Below are 18,243 nucleotides of genomic sequence, written 5' to 3'. Positions count from 1 at the left end.
GAACAGTAAAACTGTACTTCTGAACTGCTACTAAAAAAAGCATGAAATCATGTGCTTAAATTAACTCCTTAGCATAATAAGAATGTATCTTTAAGTCTCCAAGAGCACCTAACTTTGCTTTGGGTCTTATTGTTTATTCAGCTAAGACATTCTCACACACTTTCATCCTGTTCTGTTGCTTAATTTCAGCTTTGAAAGTTTTCTTTATTTAAGCTGGGACTGCATTTCATTTACCACTGAACATTCAAAAACTGTGAGTCTTCAATGAAAAGCACACTGGTTATTTCTTGCGTAATGCCAGTAGTGCCTGGAACTCCAAATAACCACAAGCTTAAATATTTGGAATTTTTTTCTATGAAAATTGAAAGCTGAACTGGGAGGTAAAAATGACCAGGACTATGCTTTCAAATTCAATAAATGTGACATTTGTTTAATAGATTCCTAGTTCCAAACGCTTTCTCCTATTAAAAGGTCCCTTAAGAAAATTACTTTACAAAAATCTAATTTGTGTTACAAATTCAAAAAAGTTTTTTTAAGATGCCTTGAACATGTCTTTTGAGCCTCCATCTTTTGGATGGTTTTACATAGCTGTCATTCTAACAAAGATGTAGATTAAGGGTTACATTGCACAGAGAAGCTCCAGAGCGAGCTCGCGTCTGAATGAATGCGCACCTCAGTATCGGCGTGTTTACAAGGCTAATTTCAAACATGAAGTCCATGAAGGATACATTCACACTGCTGGTTCTGCTCCCACTGGCCTCTGAATTTGAGCTGTAACGTGCAGACTATGTAAACTCTTAAATCTCTTGCCTTTCTCAGGGCAGCCGGAGCACTCCAAGAGTTGGATGCTAGAGGAAAACCAGCATCCCAGGCGAGCTCAGGCACAACGCACGTAGCAAGCTTTGCAGAAACCCATGCAGTCGACAGCCAAGACATTGTAAAAACCAGCCTGAAAACACCCTGTGGTTCAGCTGTTTGAACGCACAGAACTGTGCCTACGCAATGAGGAGCAAACACAAGAGCAGTTTAAAAACTCGTTGATTCCAGGGAATCAGATGGGATGGGTGCCTGTACCCATGTAGACGCCACAGCAGCGTTAACTGATCGCACCCACTACTGATGAGTTCGCTTCTCCCACTGAGAGGCTGGCCGGACAGGGAGGGTTTGTCACCACCAGCACATTTCTGTACGGTGGCAGTGCAGTTTTCAAAGGGTAGAAGAAGCGACCCAGGAGAAAGGCTGTGAGCCCTATGTGGTTTGGACAATATCTGGACTGATAGAGAAGCTGCAGCTGCACCAAGACTTCTGCTGGCAGAGGCTTCTTCTCCAATGCTATCATACCAGTATGGACCTTATATTCTTAGGAACAATGTCTAAATGAAGGCCAGCATTTTGGAAACGTGCAGCTAAAAGGACGTACACAAAGAGAAAGCAAGAGATACCTGACCCATTAAGATCTGCTTTGGGTACCTCTATCGCTCCAGCACATTCACGCACTGAACTTTTACCAAAGACTCGCAGCACCGATAAACCACAGAGATTACCACTATTTGTTACAGATGTCTAACCTTTTACTTTAATCTCTTCTATGATATCTGTGCCAATAATAATAGCCTGAAGCACTCCTTTTTCCTTGTTCTTCTGCTTTCAAACAGAGTAAAGTTGGTCTTTTTAATCTCTCCTCACACGGAAATCTAATCTTTCCTTAGGGTGTTAAACTGCAATGGCTCAGATGACGTTACTGTGTTTTTATTGCCTTTTTTTTTTTTTTTTTTTTTTAATCAAGGTGATCACAACTCTATATCGAAGCCTGGGCAGAGCATGATCAACTTGGAGAAGAGTTGGTGCTGAGGACCCAGGGCCTATCCATACCCGCGCAGGTGTTTTGCTGGAGAGGAGCTCCAGCCTGGCCATGTGGGTGCTGGAGGTGCCCGCACTCCTGTGCATATTTCAGTCTTAGACACCAAACACAGCGGATTCGACTGAGGAAGTGTACTTCAGGTGCACTCCTGATCCAAACAAAAAATCTGAATAGGGGAAAATGTTTTGGAGAAAGCTCCCAAACACAGCGCCTGCCCAGTAAGATCTCATTTCTTTCTTAGGCCACTTTGGTATAGCCAGCCTCAGAGGTTGGCGAAACAGGCACTAGCACTTCTATCCTCCCTCTGAAAACTGGTATCCTGTAAAGAAATATTCCTTTACTTACTAGTTAGTATTTCCCTATTGCTCTGTGCCTTGCTGCAAATAGCGCAGCACATGAGTGGGACCCGAGGAATTCCCTTGAGACCTCTCCCTCCCCTTACTGCCCCAGCATGCAAGCCCTTTACGGACACCACACTAGCTGGGGGCAGTGCTTTCCCGTGCCTTCACCAGTTTGCAGTGCACATTAGATGCTACCTTTAATGGCAGGAAAGTGGGGGAAAAAAAAAATAACATCCAAGCTGAGCTGTAGTCAAGCTGCAGGGTTGACAGATCTCAAATCAAAAGCGTTGGAACATTTGATGCTCTGCCTGCGGCCCTCGCTTCCGTAGGGTAGGAGCGATTGGGGAATTCGCTTTCATCTGGAAGGAGGAAAAAAAAGCCTCTAGTCTTTGTGGTTATGGAAGAAAGCCTGAAAATGTGACCCTGCAACACCCTAGCAGCTCAAAAAGTTAAGGGGAAATGTCAAGACTTCAAACTTTTTTTCCTGCATCTCATGACTTTTGAGGATCTGACTCATGATTTTTGAACATTTAAGCCTGGCCGTCTGCAGATTGCTGAGCAAGCGGAGCAGTACATCTTGGGAAGCGCAGCCCGTTCCCCTGCCCACAAACCTCTCCCGGCCTGTGGTCGGCAGCCACCGCCACCCTGGATGGGATGCGATGGCAGCGGCCTCCTTCCCAAGCGAGATCCCAGGTTGCTGGAGGAGAAGGGACCAGAGGGAGCCCGGCTTCTCCTCCCCATCCCGCTCTGGCTCAAGGGGAGCCCCAACGCCAGTGAAGCCGGGGCTGGCTCCCCCCAGCCTTGGAGGTGACACTGCCCCGGCCAGCTCGGTGCCCTGCTTGAGGCCGGGACTGTCACAGCGGGTCAGGGCACACACACACACGCCCCACAAGGGCGAGGGACTCCACGCCACGCACCAGGGGTGAGGGACACCCACGGCACTCGCCGGGCCAGGGTGACTCCCGAAGGCCACGTCGGAGGGGGCCGCGCCGCCGCCCGCGGGCGGGAGAAGCCCTTCGCGGGGGTACAAACCCAGGGCTTCTCCTGTGCCGGAGCCCCGGGGGACGGGAGGGAGCACCGCGTCCCTCCCAACCGCCCGAGCCCCTTCCCGCCCGCTGCCGGCGTGAGGGGAGGGGAGGCGATGCGGGGCGGGGCGGGCGGCCTGTCCCGGCGGCGGGAGGAGGGAGGAGGAGTCTCCGGCGGCGCCCGGGAGCCCGCTCGGAGAATGTCTCCGTCCCACTCCTCCTCCCCCGCCTGCCCCTTTGCCGCGCAGCCCTCAGCCGGGAAGGGCCGCCGCCGCCGCGCAGCATGGGGAGCTGCTGGCTGCGCCTCGCCGCCCTGCTCGCCCTGGGGGCCTGCCCCAGCCTGGCCTACGAGGGTAGGGAAGGGAAGGGAAGGGGAGGGGAGGGAAGGAAGGGGATCAGGAGCCCCCCAGAGGGGGATGAGCGGGGGACGCGGCGGGGGAGCCGCCTCCTCCCGCCGGGCAGGGGATCGCTGCCCGCACGCGGCCCGGGGAGGGGGGCGGCGGGGGAGCGGCGCGGTGGCCCCGGTAGCCCAGAGGGGCGAGCGGCCGGGGGAGAGGGGCTGTTGTCTTTACTGCTGGGTCCCAGCCCGGAGCGCTTTGTCTCGTCCTCCGTCTTGTCCTTGCGGTGGCTCGTCCTGGGGCGGCCGTCGGCTGAAACGAAGCCGCCGCCGCGGCGTAGAGCCCCAGGTTATCCGGCGCGCTTAAAACTTCGATCCGTTTTGGGGTTTCAGGAGGCGGAGTGCAGGTCGGTGGTGGCCCATCGCTTTTTCACGTGGGGCATCGGCACATCCGCATCTCCCTGCCGTTGTCCTGGCAAACGGACGGAGGAAGGAGAAGACGCCCGGTCCGAGCTGCTTAAGTAAAACAGAGGCTCTGTGGTGTCCTGAAATGTAAAACGGGGGGGGCGAGGATATGTCTGGTGTACCAAGCCCTGGCTCCAGGAGCTTGGCATTTAAAAGTCTCTCACCCGTTTTTGTTGCCCGTGTGCAGGCAGGCGCATGCAGAAAGCGGATCTCAGTTTTCAGTGTGAAAAATGAAAGGGTAGATCTGGCCGGCCTCTTAACGCTCTGTGTAGTTTTAAAAGTGTATGGTTATGCTATTTCACTTCTAACTATTTGCATCTCGCTTCGCAAAAATTGAAATCAGCTCAAATTTAGGCCCATTTCTCTGGCAAAAGGAAATTGGCGTAGAGGTCTGCCTGTTCTTCTACAGCAGCAGCACCTTGTCAGATTGAAGATTGCTGACTTGGCGGGCACGGCAAGTGAAGCCAGCGTAAACTGGCATGCCATGGTGGTTTCACAGGTGCAGTCAATGAAAATTTGTGGTCAGAACAGAGCCTTCAAAGTCAGTGGGTATTCCTTCAAACTGTGGTGCATGACTGGGGGTTGCCAGGGGTGGGGGGCAAGGAGCAGGTGAGAAATGTGGCTGATAATTCACAGCTCTGCAGGTGGAGAACCGCTGTTTATTGGGGGTGCCTATTTTTTGGATCCAGGAGCCATCCCTACTTAAGCTATGGTTCTGCCCATGGAGGGGCACAAAGTGGCATAACGGTGGTATTTGTGAGTTGGAAGTTAGCTTTTCATATTTTTGTTGGCGTGCTTTAAGTGGCTTCTTTCCAACATGAAAGATGCTGGAACACACGTTTATGTTCTTTCTTTACAAAACACTAAGGTATTGGACACATCAGTTGCTAAATCAACAAAGACAACAGAAGTTTCTGTCCTGGCATTTCTCTGAGGACTGTTGTACTGCCAAACTCTCTTTATTTTCTTAGGAAGATGACTGAATGCTTTACTTTGCGGTTCATGTGAATGTTAGCCTTCAGTTAGTTTGCAGAGGATGCTAATATCCTGTCCTTCTCTTTCTTCCTAAAAGGCCAAATGTAACTTCTCCAATCTTGAAAATCCAATTTTTGCCTGTAATCTTCAAGTTGGCTGCACAATAAACTGCTTGTTTCAGCTTCCACTCATTTGAAAGTCCAATTTTCCTCTCATGCTCAGTGTCAAAGGCTCCAAAGAACTTAAATCAGCAGCTGTATTTGTAAACCCTAATATAAAGTTAAGGTTTCATGTTCCATTTCTTTTGTTTGTTTGTTTTTTAATAGAGAAAATGTGATATTCTTTCAAATCTTTATTCTCAATATGAAATCTAGTGAAACTGTAAATATATATTTCCTTTAACGGTACTGTGTTGGTATGTAATGGTGCACATTGGGTAGAGAATGCCATTAAGTAAACTAAAGCAGACTTCTTCAAAAAATCTTCATAGGATGCATGTGTATGTGGCCCTCCTGAATATGGATTATACATGCACCTACTTCAATGAACTGTTACCAGGAAGTTGACGTTTAACTATTTTGTAGATTGAGCCAAACAGCCTATTTTGAATTCATACAAAATGCTTATTTTCAGTAGTAGATTGCTCTTGAAACGTCAGAAGTAGTCTAATCGGCTCTTGAATTCATAATTTGGTAACACTGAAGTTTTTTCTGTAGAACGTTTGTGCTTCATAAGCCAAAGACTAAGGTGAACACCACAATAAATAGAAATAATTAACACGCCGTAAACAGAGTTCTGTGATCAATATTTGATGGTAGGCAGTAAAAAACAAGACAGTATTCTGTCTGTGAAAATGTGATTGAATTAACGATGTCCTTGGCATTAGGAAGGGGATTGAAAAATATCAGAATACTTAAAATTCTTAAAATACTTGAAAACATTTGAAGCAGCTGCTGTATTACCTGTAACTGTAGTTTCAAGTCTTGAAAAGATGCCCGTGGTCTTTTTATGTTGTTCCGTTCAAAGCCTGTGATGCGCTGACAAAATCTCTTCGATGGACCACTCAGAGAAAAGTCTGGTTGCTCTTCAAGAACACTTTGGAGATGTACCTTTTGGAAGTTAAAACAACCTTAAAACTTCTTAAGGACTAAGGAGAGTGAGAGGGAGGACCTTTGGGCTCTTTCGTGACTCTTTCTCATCAGGTTCTTCTGCTCTTCCCCAGAGCTTTTCCCATCTCTTCTTTTCTGGTTTTCTGAGCTGTGAAAAACCAGTGTGGGTCCTTACCCTGTTGGGCTGGGGCAGAGCACTGCTGACCTTGCAGTAGTGCCGGGAGAGGATGCAGCTGTATGTACATGCATACATATGTACGGAAAACACTTGTTCGGTGGTTTGGGTACATAGAAATGAAATCAAGTGGCACTGTGTGGTGTAAGACTGTTGTACTTGTGTTTTTACGCTCTTAGTAGACAGATGAAAGGAAAAGGTAATCTATGATAAAATTAATGGGAAGTGGTTATACTGCATTAAAAAAGAAACTGCGCATTGGAACAGGATATTGGTGTGAAGGGACTGGGAACCTCGAGAGAGATGCCATTAAAATCACTTAAAGACCCTGTAGTATTATAGAACTGTTTTCAAAAGCTGTGTGAGATATAGTTAAATGAAAAACAATACATGCATGTGGTATGCGTGTAACGTGTAAATATTTGGATTAAATATGAGTAGATGGGGGTCTGGTTGTGGACAGGGTCTCTCTTCTCCAGGTTGCTTTGTATAGCAAGGGGTGCCTCTGTGGGTGAGACTTACACATGCTGCAGCCCTTCAGAGGGAGGCAGCCCTTGCCCAATTGAGTTTATACTGTAAATATAAAAGGACAAAAAGAGGACAGGAAGACAAAACTGAAGGACGTAAATATTTAAGATTGCTTGGAGTCATATGGCAGGCTTTGAGAAATAGGGCATTGCAATTAATATCTTGAGTCCCACTCATAGCTCTTGTCTGTCCATCAGGCCGAGCTGCAAAATGGTCAAGAAACAGTCTCCAGGCCCCAAAGCAGCTGGTGTTCTGCATTGCCAAGGGTGGGGCCCTGTTGTGTTAGCTGAACTTTTTGTTGTTGGCTTTTTTTAAACACAGCTTGCTGTCTGCCTGTTAATCTTGGGTGACAATTTGTGCAGAAGTACAGTCAGGATCCACGTGTGTTCTTGGTTCTGTGCACCCTGGTCCCCTGAAGCTGAGGGTGCTGACAGCGTGCTGGTGGTGGACCCAGACTTAGGCGTTGGTCATGCTGGCTCAGCACAGAGCAGAAAGGCAGGGGATGCCTTAAAGTTGCTTGTGGTCCTGGTACAAGACAAAAAACAGCATGTGAATACAAGCGGATAAGTGTGTCCTAAGGCACAGCTTCATCCCAAGCGTTGTGCTTTGGACAGGTTGGCTCCTTCTAAATAAGCTCCAGTTAGCTGGGTGGTTGCACATGAATGAATAAGACTTTCAGCAGCAGGGAAGCCTAATAGAAATGACATTCTCAGGTGACCTCAAGTGCAACAGATATATCATGTTTATATCAATCAATAGTGTTAACTCATCTCCTGATGCTGCTTTCATGTTTTCTCACGTGAAGCGGGCCATCTTCATGACCTGTAGTAATTCCCTACTGAAAACTCCTCATGCCTTTAAGCATTATCAAAGCACTACATTTCTTTCCGAGTGGTCCTTAAGTAATCAGGTCACCACATCCTCCGTGCTAGGCCTGCTCAGGCTGCTTGCTCTTCAGCAACACCTGGGGGCTTCGTTCAGTGCAGCTGAAATCTCCAGGGTGAGATCACACAAAGAGTGAAATTGTGAAAATTCCCTGAGAGGTGCTTTTGATAAGTTGTTGTTTGACTGTCCTTTTTCTTGCAGCGAAATATACCTTCCAAAGAGCACAGGCACACTAACTGCATATAACAGCTTGGGTAGTTAAGTCTAGGCAGGCATTGGAGATGGTATCGGAGGTGCAGCAGAACATCAATAGCAGCTATTCCTCACCCCTGCAACCTGCTGTATCCCTTCTTATTGTTGGTCCACTGCAGTAGTAAATGCTAGTAGACATGATACGGGCTTCCTGAATGTCTAGAGTGTATAAACGTGGTATTTATAAAAACTTGAAATTGAGACTGCCGTCAGTACAGGCAGGCTCTCATCTGTGAAAGGTGTGAATGAGCATATGACTTGGAATATCAAAAACATCAGTTCTTAAAACAATTTGGTACTGTTGAGGTGCATTTTACTGTAGTCTCCTCATCTATCAGACAATTGAAACCAGTAGTTGTAAATAAACAAGAACGTTCCTGAAACATATTCTTTTTTGTTTTTCTCCCACTGTAGAGAGATGAATAGTATGGGTATCAGTGGGGTCAAATTTATGGCTAATGAAGGTACAGGGAACAAGAGTTGGCTTGCTGTTGTATCGGCATTCAGTTGAATAAGCCACTAGGTTGAAAATTCAAACTCCTTATATACATGATACATAACCTTAGGCGAGTTGCATAGACTTAACTTGCTCTTCCTTGGTTTTCCCCATTGGAGATGTCTCTGTAAAAAATCTACTACTTAGGTACTGCTGTCTGCTGATTTACACAAAGAATGGAGTTTGGAGAGGGACATGGACTTCAGCCTACACTGTCAGATGTCTTAATGCACTGTTGATGAACCATAATCTACTGAATGCCAGAGAGAGTGTGAGGAGCCCAATTTGCATGGATGTGCTGTAAAGACACAGATGACGAATCCTGTATTCTTGCGTGTTTTGACTCTATGTTGGAATTTCTTGCGATTCCATTACCGCAGGCAGACCATCTCAGAGGAGGCCCTGAAATAATTGTTGAGTCACTAACTGGGTTCTCTGGTAGCTTATAAGGTGTATATATAAAAAATACTTAAATTTTCAGGTACTAATGCAATGGTCCTAATTCTTGAGACCTGTACTATGCTGCCATATGTGAGATTAGGTAGTGTAAGGGTCGCAGGAGCATCTTCATTGGGACTGTTTCCAAGGGATGGGTCCCCAGCCCACTCGTGTGATAGTTTGGAGTGGAAAGCTATGAAGAGGCAAACACCAGCACTCCCATCCCTCCCTACCTCCACCCCCATCACAGTACTAATTTTTTGTCCAGAAAGTGTATCAGTAATCTAATACTTCATTAAATTGTAATGTATACTGTACTGTAATACAGATTGTAATTTAATATTTTCAGTCTTTGTGTCTTTCCTGGTACTTCTGTGAAACTCTGAAAGTACAAATCTTTTTTCCCCAACTGAGGTAACAAATTACACGTTCCTCTAAATACTTGGCTAATTTTTCTGCTTCTGAAATGTCTGTGTTGGTTTTTTTTTATTTATTTATTTGCTGTTTCAAGTTATGTTATATGTTAAAAATTGTGGTGTGATGGGGATCATCCATTTCACAAGGCATTCACTTAAATTTTTCTAGCGCAGTAAATTAACAGCTCAGCATAGAGGACAGGGCTGGCTGGCCAGCACGTCTCTGCCACTGTTTCTAACTATTGATTGTATTTAAAGGAGCACTGCTAAGGTTATTCAAACTGAAAATTTATGCTGCACTATCGTGAAAGTGGCTCCAAATTATAGGTTTTAACTGTAATGATTTTGATCTTTCCTGTAACTTGAAATAGCCACTTAAGAGCCCTGCCAGAGTCTGAAACCACTTCAACTTGTCATTTGGCATATCTTCACATGACGAGAAAAAGGATTCTTACATTTCTTGAGAGACCCATGGAAATAAATTAAATTTCCCCAAGTTAATACATATGGGAACCTCAGCTATGCCAATATCTTCCTTTTGTTGTGCTTGAGGAAATAAATGGTGTCTTTGCCATCTATGTAATGCACAGAAATGTGGAAGGAGTAGTTACATGGAGAGTAAAGCTCTGTCAAGTGCAACATAAGGATGATAAGAAATCTTTCCCCCAACCACTATTATCACTAACTAGTGTTTCTTGGCAGCTGCAGGGATTTTTCCTGAGAGAAAAGTCTAAAATTACATCCCCCTCTTCAGTTCTGTGAAGATGGAGGGAGAATGCATTCAGCATGGGGGCACGTTAAGAGCCTGCTACCAGCACGCCCAAGTGAGTCTGTCAAAATACCTTCATGCTGGACTACTGTTAAAATGGAACTTTTCTGCTAAAAGGCTTATTTGAGGAGAAAGTGTTGCTCGTGGGTTTTTGCTTGTTTCCTAAGCAGAAGTTACTGGGCTGGCAGTACTGTGGTTCCCTGGTTTGGCTGACTGGCCTTCGTTACCAACTCCTGATTTTTATTTTTAGTGCTATTTTTGTGCTTTCTTCTCTAGCACTTAGCCGATGCTACCTTGCAAAAGCAGCTACTTCATGTTCCTTCATATCCTTCTCAACAGCATCTTCTTTTTTCTTTTTGGTTACTTTTGGGAGTCGTGCTTTCCCTCCAGGAAGCATTAAGACAGCTGTGGCTTGGTTTTGCCCATCAGGGTGGACTCCTTGTTCTCTCCCCAGCTGTCCTGGGCTTCCTCCTGCCCATCCGTGCTGCCTGACTCCTGGCGTGCAAGACCTCAGGCAGGATCCCTCACCTCGGTCCCTGTTTGTTCAGGTACTACAACATGGTAGGGTCCAGGTCCGGGCCCTGGCCAGGGCTCCCGGGCATGTCTGCAAGTACAGGAGAGGTTTCCAAAATGGCTTTCTCCCAAACCTACTCTTGTTCATGTTTTTCATTGCTGGAAACATCCTTTCTTCTCTCACCCGGGCAGCAGTTTTCAAGTCTTTTCTGCTATTCTGCATGCACTTTTTTAACTTAGCTCTTGACTTTGAGGTGGGCTGCTCAGCTTTCTTGCCTTCCCCTGCATGAGCATCGCTGGCTCCCTGGATGGGAATAATGTGGTGGCTTTACATGTGATCTCACAGTGAGTTGTCGCAAGCTACCGGGGAGAGCAAAGCTTGATGGCAAGGCCAAGTCGGGATGTGGCTCACATAAATTTATCTAGGATGACTTCCTTTACCCTCTCATGCCATTTGGTGTGAAATAAGCACTGAGGGTGGGACCCATTTTATTGCCTTGGCTGGTGCTTTCTTTTTCAGCTGGCGTTCTCTGTGTCTTTGCTGGCCATCTCTTGGTCTTTACTGCCCTGGTTTCAGCTGTCGAAGGTCAGCTCAGTAGTCGGGAGAGCTGCTGTTCCCTCCCGGCAGCATGCAGGACAAATGACAGCCTGGGAGATGGAAACACCCCCAGTCAAGCTGGAGTGCTGAGCCTCTGCAGCTCAGGCTGGGGGCAGGAGGGCATTTTTGGCAAAGGTTTTTGCCGTTGAGCAGATACAGTTGGTACAACTTCACGCTTTTGCTTACTCAATGCAAATGTGTCTTCATCTGAGGACAGGTGACGTCAGTGGGCTTTAGGTTGGCTGCTCTACAAGACCAAGTTTTTTGCCTGATGCACAGATCTCAAAAAGAAAAGAGAACGGCATGAAAAGAGGCATGTTCTGGGTTGTTCTAGTGAAACACAAGCAGGTCATTATGAGCTGTTTTCAAGGGGAGGGGAAAAACCCCACAATCAAAACATGTAGGATGCATATCATAAAGATTCTTGATTGCACTCATTTGTTGGAAACTGGTGAGAAAGTATCTACGTATGTGTATATGTGTCTTTGATTTGTGTCGTCTTTGAATTGTGACATGCAGCTGTGTCCTTCAGGGAGGCACAGAAGAAATTTCTGCAGCTTTGCAGGAAAAAATATAACAATACGTTCTATGTTACGGCTATCTTTTGCTCCAGATCTTGCAGTGGGTAAAAATATACATGTGTGAGAATATTCCAGAAATGCAATTTGGATGATTTAGAAGTTTGTCTTATAAGGAAAGTTTGTATTGAAGATTCTGAAATTACTGTGTTGTTGTTACAGAAGGAGACCCTTTTTTTTTTTTTTTCTAATTGTGTAAAATTTAAAATTTGTCACAACTCTGAGTAGAGAGGGTTTTTTACAATTTGAGCAGTGTGATTGAAGACATCTGATTTTATTCTTCCCTACTTCTCGCCCTCTTCTTGTTCTTTTCAGGAAATGCCATTGCAGTTTACGGTACTGGATTTAGACGTGTCACACACATATCCACTAAGAATAGCATTGCAGTTTGAAAGCAGTCATGGGCTCGGGTTTCTCCAGCAGTGCCTTGTCATGCCGCATGGTTTACCCAAAGCCTACACTTAACCAGTGTGGGCTGGCAACATGAGTCGCTTAGCAAAGTCTGTCTCCTTTTTGGCTGTACCACGAGAGTTTTAAGCTGCTCGGGTCTGTGGTCCATCCTGGTGTCCCTCGGTGGTGTTTCATCAGGCTGCCTGACACTGACTGGGCAGATGGGGGGGAGATACTGCTTCCAGCTGCTGCCTCGGCATTAAGAGCCTATGCCAGTTACAGTTTTCTTTAGAGTTTTCAACTGTTGGGCAATGCACATAAAAATAATTACTTAATTTGATTCTGCCCATCTTGAGTCCATCCGTTGTGGTTCTCTAGTTATACTGTGTCACTCATAAGTAAAACAGGCCAAAATTAACATGTCTCTGTCTGGCTATTTTTGAAGATTAAAAACATGTTGGCTCGCAGACATTCACAGTTCTAAGCTGCCTGGAGGCAGATACCAGAAACAATACGCCTGGCACTGAGTTACGGTGGCAGTGAAATGTTTAAATAAAGAAAAACACGCCGCAACCCAACAAATAATAAAAAGGTCTTTCCTATACTTTACTTTCCTGGGAAAGGAATGGATGTGAGTGCCCCGTGCTGAAAGGGACCACCTTTCTTATTACTGTAATAAGAAAAAAGGGACAACGAAGGTGTTTTTTGTGAAGGCATCTGGTAGTTTGCTTCAGCTCTGTACCACGGATATCTTTTTGTGACGTTAAGGCAGCTGGTTAGCCTGTGTGTGCATCCCCTTTGTAATATGGTTTGTCTGGAGAACTTTGACTGAAAACATTAGTATAAGGAGTAAGTACTATTATTATTGCTATTGCATGTGTAGTGCATCATATTCAGTAAAACCGTATAGGTGTGTGTAGTTGTGGAACTGCTACAGGTTGCTCTTGTGTCTCTCTCAAGCTGAAAAGGTGTGACGTGTGCCTGGTTGTGGTTCTGGGCTGCTTCAATTGCAGCTTTTGGCTGCGTTTCCGTTTTGGTAGGTATCGGGAGCCACGTTTTTTGTTTCTCGTTGGTACTTGACATTTCTCTTAATGAGATAGAAAATAACTGTCTGGGAGAAATGGGAGAAACTGTAAACTTGCTTTGACTTTGAGTTTAAGGAAATTTCCAGTCAAATGCATCAAATCCTGAGTAGTTCTGTAATAAGGGAAGGCAACTTTTGCATAAATGCCAGCAGTGCTGTCGGTGTATCACTGATACCTTTTGTCCTTCCCACCAGCACATTAGAAGCTTGCAGTGGTTAACTGGCTGACAACTTGTCATCTTTTTGGAAAATATGAACACCTGGACTGTTTTTTGGCTCTGTTTAAAGACAAGTGCTTCTGATTGGGGATTCTCCAACTGAATGTCAAAACCAAGAATATTAAACTATCTTTAGATGACTCCAAGGCATTTCAGACCTCTTAGATACCGGTAACAGTGCAGGACGTGCACTGCAGCCCTGGAAGTTCTTTTGTTTTATTCTTATCCGAAGTCATCTTTTTTTGCAGTATTTTTGTCTGCCAGTTTAATATGTGGCATACTTATAAAACGACTCACACATTTTAGCTATAATGTACATTAAAACCCGCCTATATTGTGTGTGCAATAAAAGACAGCTTGTAACTCATCAGAGTGATAATATGATTGATGTATAGCTGGTTTCCCTGTTGGAAGGGTAAACCAGTTTGCCGAAAGGGATCAGTACAAAGGAATTGAAAACAAGTCCTCCATCTGAGTTATAAAATATTTCCCAGTTTGTGAGCCCCTCACAAGGAGAATGGGGTGTGATGTATTTGCGATGGGCGAATGTCGTCTCTAAAGCACAACCCTGGTCTCTCTTTACTCTTCTGCCTTTAACAAAGCCACTCTTTATTGCACAAAGAGAATGAGGAGGCAGGGTGGTGAACAGAAAAAATTCACGCTGTAGTACATGACACATGAGAATAAATTAATGTATTAGTAATGGGTTTTGTGGTGTAGAGCCTGATGGTTCTCAGGGTTCCAGTTCATAGGAAGCCGTGCTCTACAAAATCTCCTCAGTCATTCTTGGATGAAAGCACCATGGTAAGAGGGACTGATAAATGGCAACAGAAGTGCGCAAAGGGAAGACATTTTAAATAAGACCTTGTGGCTGCACAGATTAGTTTTATTGCATGATTTAAATAAACTTAACTGGAAAGCCCTGCGCACCTGTTCAGCAAACTGCAGGCTCTTCTCACCACCCTCCTCCCAAGCCCTTGTGAGACCTGATGCAGCAGCTTATGTTTTGGATTATAATTGCTATTTAATTCCTGGTCATTTCTAGTTTCCACTGTGGAAGGAGCTGCGTGTGTGTGAGTGTGAGCAGGGGAGGAGGAAGCCTTGGCAGGCTCAATGGTATACAGCAGCTGACAAGTTCGTGCAGGATTGCATCTCTTCTGGGCTTTTAGTTCGCAGCCACCTGCGATGAGGGTGCTCCAGCCCCATAACAAGCTCCTGAAAATTTTTGGAGGCTGGAGCATGATTTACTGATGGACTGATCCTGCTAAGAGCTTCTTGCAAGGTGGTGGGTTGTCAAGAGGTGGTTGAAATGTCCTGTAATATAGCCGCTTTTTCCCAGAAACGATTTCTGTTCTCAGAGTGAGCTGAGTAAGGGAGCTGGAACCAGGGAGCTTATTGTCAGGTCTTGTTGGAGGTTGCCCTTGGCCTGATTTCTTACTGGCAAATGTTGACTCATCTCCGGCTGCTGTTGAACTGGTGCCTTTGCACATAAGAGATGCTGAAGAGCCTGTCCGCTGCAGAGGGACAGAGTGGTGAGAGGCAAATTACTGGATGAGCTGCCCTGTACAGCTGTTTAACCCCTTGCATTCTACCGCTGTTGCTGAATGTAAGATCCCATTTTCATTGATGTGAAAAGGCCACACAGGACTATACATAAACTATATATGATTGTCTTTTGCATACAAGACACACCAGACTGTGAAACTGACTGTACAGTGTGTTTCCAATTTTGCGTATCGTAGCAAAATTTCACAAGAAACAAGGGAAACTTTAAATCATGAAAAACACCCCAACAAAAGTCCAAAGCATGCTTGTAGATAGGCAAGTATGTGGATCCTTTGGTTATTATTTGGTCTGTTTGCAGTGGAAATCCATCTCAAATCTTTCACCATTTTAATGACACAGGATCAGATATTCAAATGGAATGTGAGAGCACGAAATCAAGGAACCCAAGCATTTGATTTTGTTTGTGTCTGGGTGGTCCAAATCATGAAGGCTTTTTCCAAAAGCTGTGCCAGTTCACAGCTGAAGAGATGTTATTTTCTTCTGCGAAATGTCATGCCTGGTTGAGATACGTAGAAAACTGCAGAGTTGATATTTTTCTGATTATTTAAAAAAAAAAACCAAAAAAAACCAAACCAAAACAAAACCACAACCAAAAAGCTGGGAGGCGGGGGGGCTTTCAGACTTCTGATTTCTACATAGAAGATTTCAGGGTTAGGTCTGTCCTGATGCCGTGAGGGCTGGCAGCAGGACAGGGACCTTCCCCAGCAGCCCGGAGGCAGCGAGCAGAGCTGGGACGGGGACTGGCTCCCACTGCAGGGACAGGGTGGCTCCGATGTGTGAGGGGCTGGCAGGGTTGGAGCTGGAGTAAGCATTGTGGGGAGTGATATGTCTCACGTGTTTGATCTTCTGCTGGACTTTGGGTTAAATTCCACATCATTTACAGTGTATTAATTCTTGGTAAGGATTTAGGCAATGGTTTCATTTTTCTGTGAGAGTTATTACTAGCTTAGTACTTCTTGTGTGGATTATTAATATTTTTTTTTCCCTGCATTGTGTTTGACATGGGTTTTTTTGACATGTGTTTGACATTCTTATATCCATATCTCTGGTCTGTGTGACAAACTTGCAGCGTTGTCAGTCTGCCTTTAATGGCAAGCCCTGAAATCTCACCAGTCAGTTTTTCAGACTTTGAGGCTTCTGTGAGAAAGAAACAGTGAGAAATATGGTGGCATCCCTATCCTGTCTTTATGAGACAAAGCAACTGATATTTGCTGTATGTCCTCAGGTGCTTTGAATAGCATAATATTTTGACTCTCAGAAGAAACTTACTGTGACAAGAATACAAACAAATCCATAAATCTGTTATTTAAAAATGTCTGTTCTGCTAGGAGTTTGCTTGTTCTTTCCAAGAGCCTCTAGATTGTCCATCTTCAGGACACTTAGGAAACCTGAGCAATTTTTCAGTACTAAACTGCCTTTGTGGACAACTAAAATTCATAGAACTGGCTATTAAAGGATTGTATCCTAATTACGATAAGTGAACCCTGACTGTGGTAATGTGAACCTGCCTGCCAGCGTGCCTGCTGGAGCTGGTCATTCCTGCCAGCTGTTGTTCATCCATGCTAGGCATCAGTCTCCTCGTAACAAAGGGGACCCAGAGTGTGGCCATCCTTAGGTAACATAGCTGCACAGAATACAGCACGACTTCATATTTCCCTGCTCAGCCCTGCTGCTTCACCGCACGCTCTGTCCTGACGACAGGAGGCTGGGGCTGGACCTGCCGCTGCATTGCCAGGAGCTGAAGGAGGTGGGGCATCATCTGTCTTGCTGAGGACCATGGTGCTGGCCACAGCCTCCCAGTATCTGCTCTTGGCCTCGAAGGATGGGAGGGATGGGGAGAAGGAAAGGGGTGCTGCTGGATATTTGCTAACGATGTGGTGCAGGTGGGAGGAGGAGAGAGGTGGGCAGGTGTGGTCGCCGTCTCTGTTGCCCTGCGCTAGCTGAGGATGCCCTTCTGGTTTCTGCTTCCCTGACCACTTGCTTTCTTAAACTCATCCCCTGAGCGGTGCAGAGGCTCTGCAGAAGCTGGGACCAGGCTACCAAGGGAGAAGGAGAAGCCCTCAGCATTTACTGCAAGGACTAGGAAAAAGCATTTTTCCACTCTTCAAGCTCATACCTTTTGAAAAACCTACAGGTTGGCCATATACACGTTCCTCTTCTCTCCAAAAAGGTTTCTTGTAGGGTCCGACTTTAGGTGCTCTGGTCACCTCTGCTGTTTTTGGTAGCGGCAGTGGATTTTCACTGCCCTTTTCCCTCTCCTTTTTTTAATATAAAGCTGATGCTTCTCACGAATCATGTAGTTTCAGCAGATATAATTAAAAGAATCACCAACAGATCAAAGTCTATGGTATCAAAAGCCATCAGTACAGTATATTTTTTGGTAATAATCTTGTGATTTTTGTGATATGCATGTATCATTAGTGAAACTGGGACATCTAAGCCAATATCCTTACAAATGACCTTGGTAACCACTCTTTCGGAAATAAACTTATTTACCCTCTTGTTTTCAATGGAAGTAAGAACTTGGAGAACATCCTTTTGATTGGGAGTTGCCACTGACATGAATATTAATGAAAAATGAGGAAGGGTTTGGAGGGAGCATCTCAAATGTTCCTTTAAGATCTAATCAGCATTATTTTATGCTGGCTGTAGCAAAGAACTTTTGAGTCTGCCTTAGGATATGATTACCATTTATTATTTTAAATAAAATGAGCAAGGCAGTTCTCATCAGTTGGTTTACACAACTTCTGTGCTTTTGGATGTGAACTCTGTATTAAATACTGTTTGCTTTGAGGCTGTTTTTAATAATAGTCTTCAGAAATAAATTAAATTCCTACCTCCTGAGTCTTGACAGCAGTTGTTTACTTTTTCCTTCATTGATTAGTTTGCTATTAAATTTTAAGTTCCTCTGCACCTCTTTTTTTTTTTTTTTTTTTTTTTTAAGTTCCACCTATTTTTCTGTCAACTTTGCTCAGTTTTTGACCTGCTGACTGTCTTACATGGCACTAGGTCGTTCCTTCAGCTCTTCCTCCCTAGTGTGATGCCTGCTTTTTCTGCTTCATGCTACCCTTGCAGAGCACTAGTAAAGCATCAGTAGTCCTGGAAGGTCTCTGTTTTTCTTCCAAGAAGGGCCTCCAGTATTAATACCAATAGACCTTAATGCTTTCATCTGTTTGCAGGTGTCATGGATAAAATAACAAATTTTCTACAGCAGGGACTTTGTA

At 45.0% G+C, this 18,243-nt stretch overlaps 1 protein-coding gene across 2 annotated transcripts in view; it reads left to right on the top strand.

Moving 5' to 3' along the window:
- The first annotated feature begins 3,415 nt into the window (after positions 1-3,415).
- SRPX (sushi repeat containing protein X-linked) overlaps positions 3,416-18,243 on the top strand; it is a 47,020-nt gene continuing 32,192 nt past the window's right edge. For both annotated transcript variants that reach the window (XM_054213349.1, XM_054213347.1), the window contains exon 1: positions 3,416-3,580. In XM_054213349.1, coding sequence (XP_054069324.1) covers positions 3,511-3,580 — 70 coding nt within the window. In that variant the 5' untranslated portion in view covers positions 3,416-3,510. The remainder of the gene's footprint in view (positions 3,581-18,243) is intronic.

Source organism: Rissa tridactyla, chromosome 1, assembly GCF_028500815.1.
Source record: "Rissa tridactyla isolate bRisTri1 chromosome 1, bRisTri1.patW.cur.20221130, whole genome shotgun sequence".
Lineage (NCBI taxonomy): Eukaryota > Metazoa > Chordata > Aves > Charadriiformes > Laridae > Rissa > Rissa tridactyla.
The sequence above is the reverse complement of the archived record's forward strand: the minus strand, read 5'-3'. Positions and strand labels throughout refer to the sequence as shown.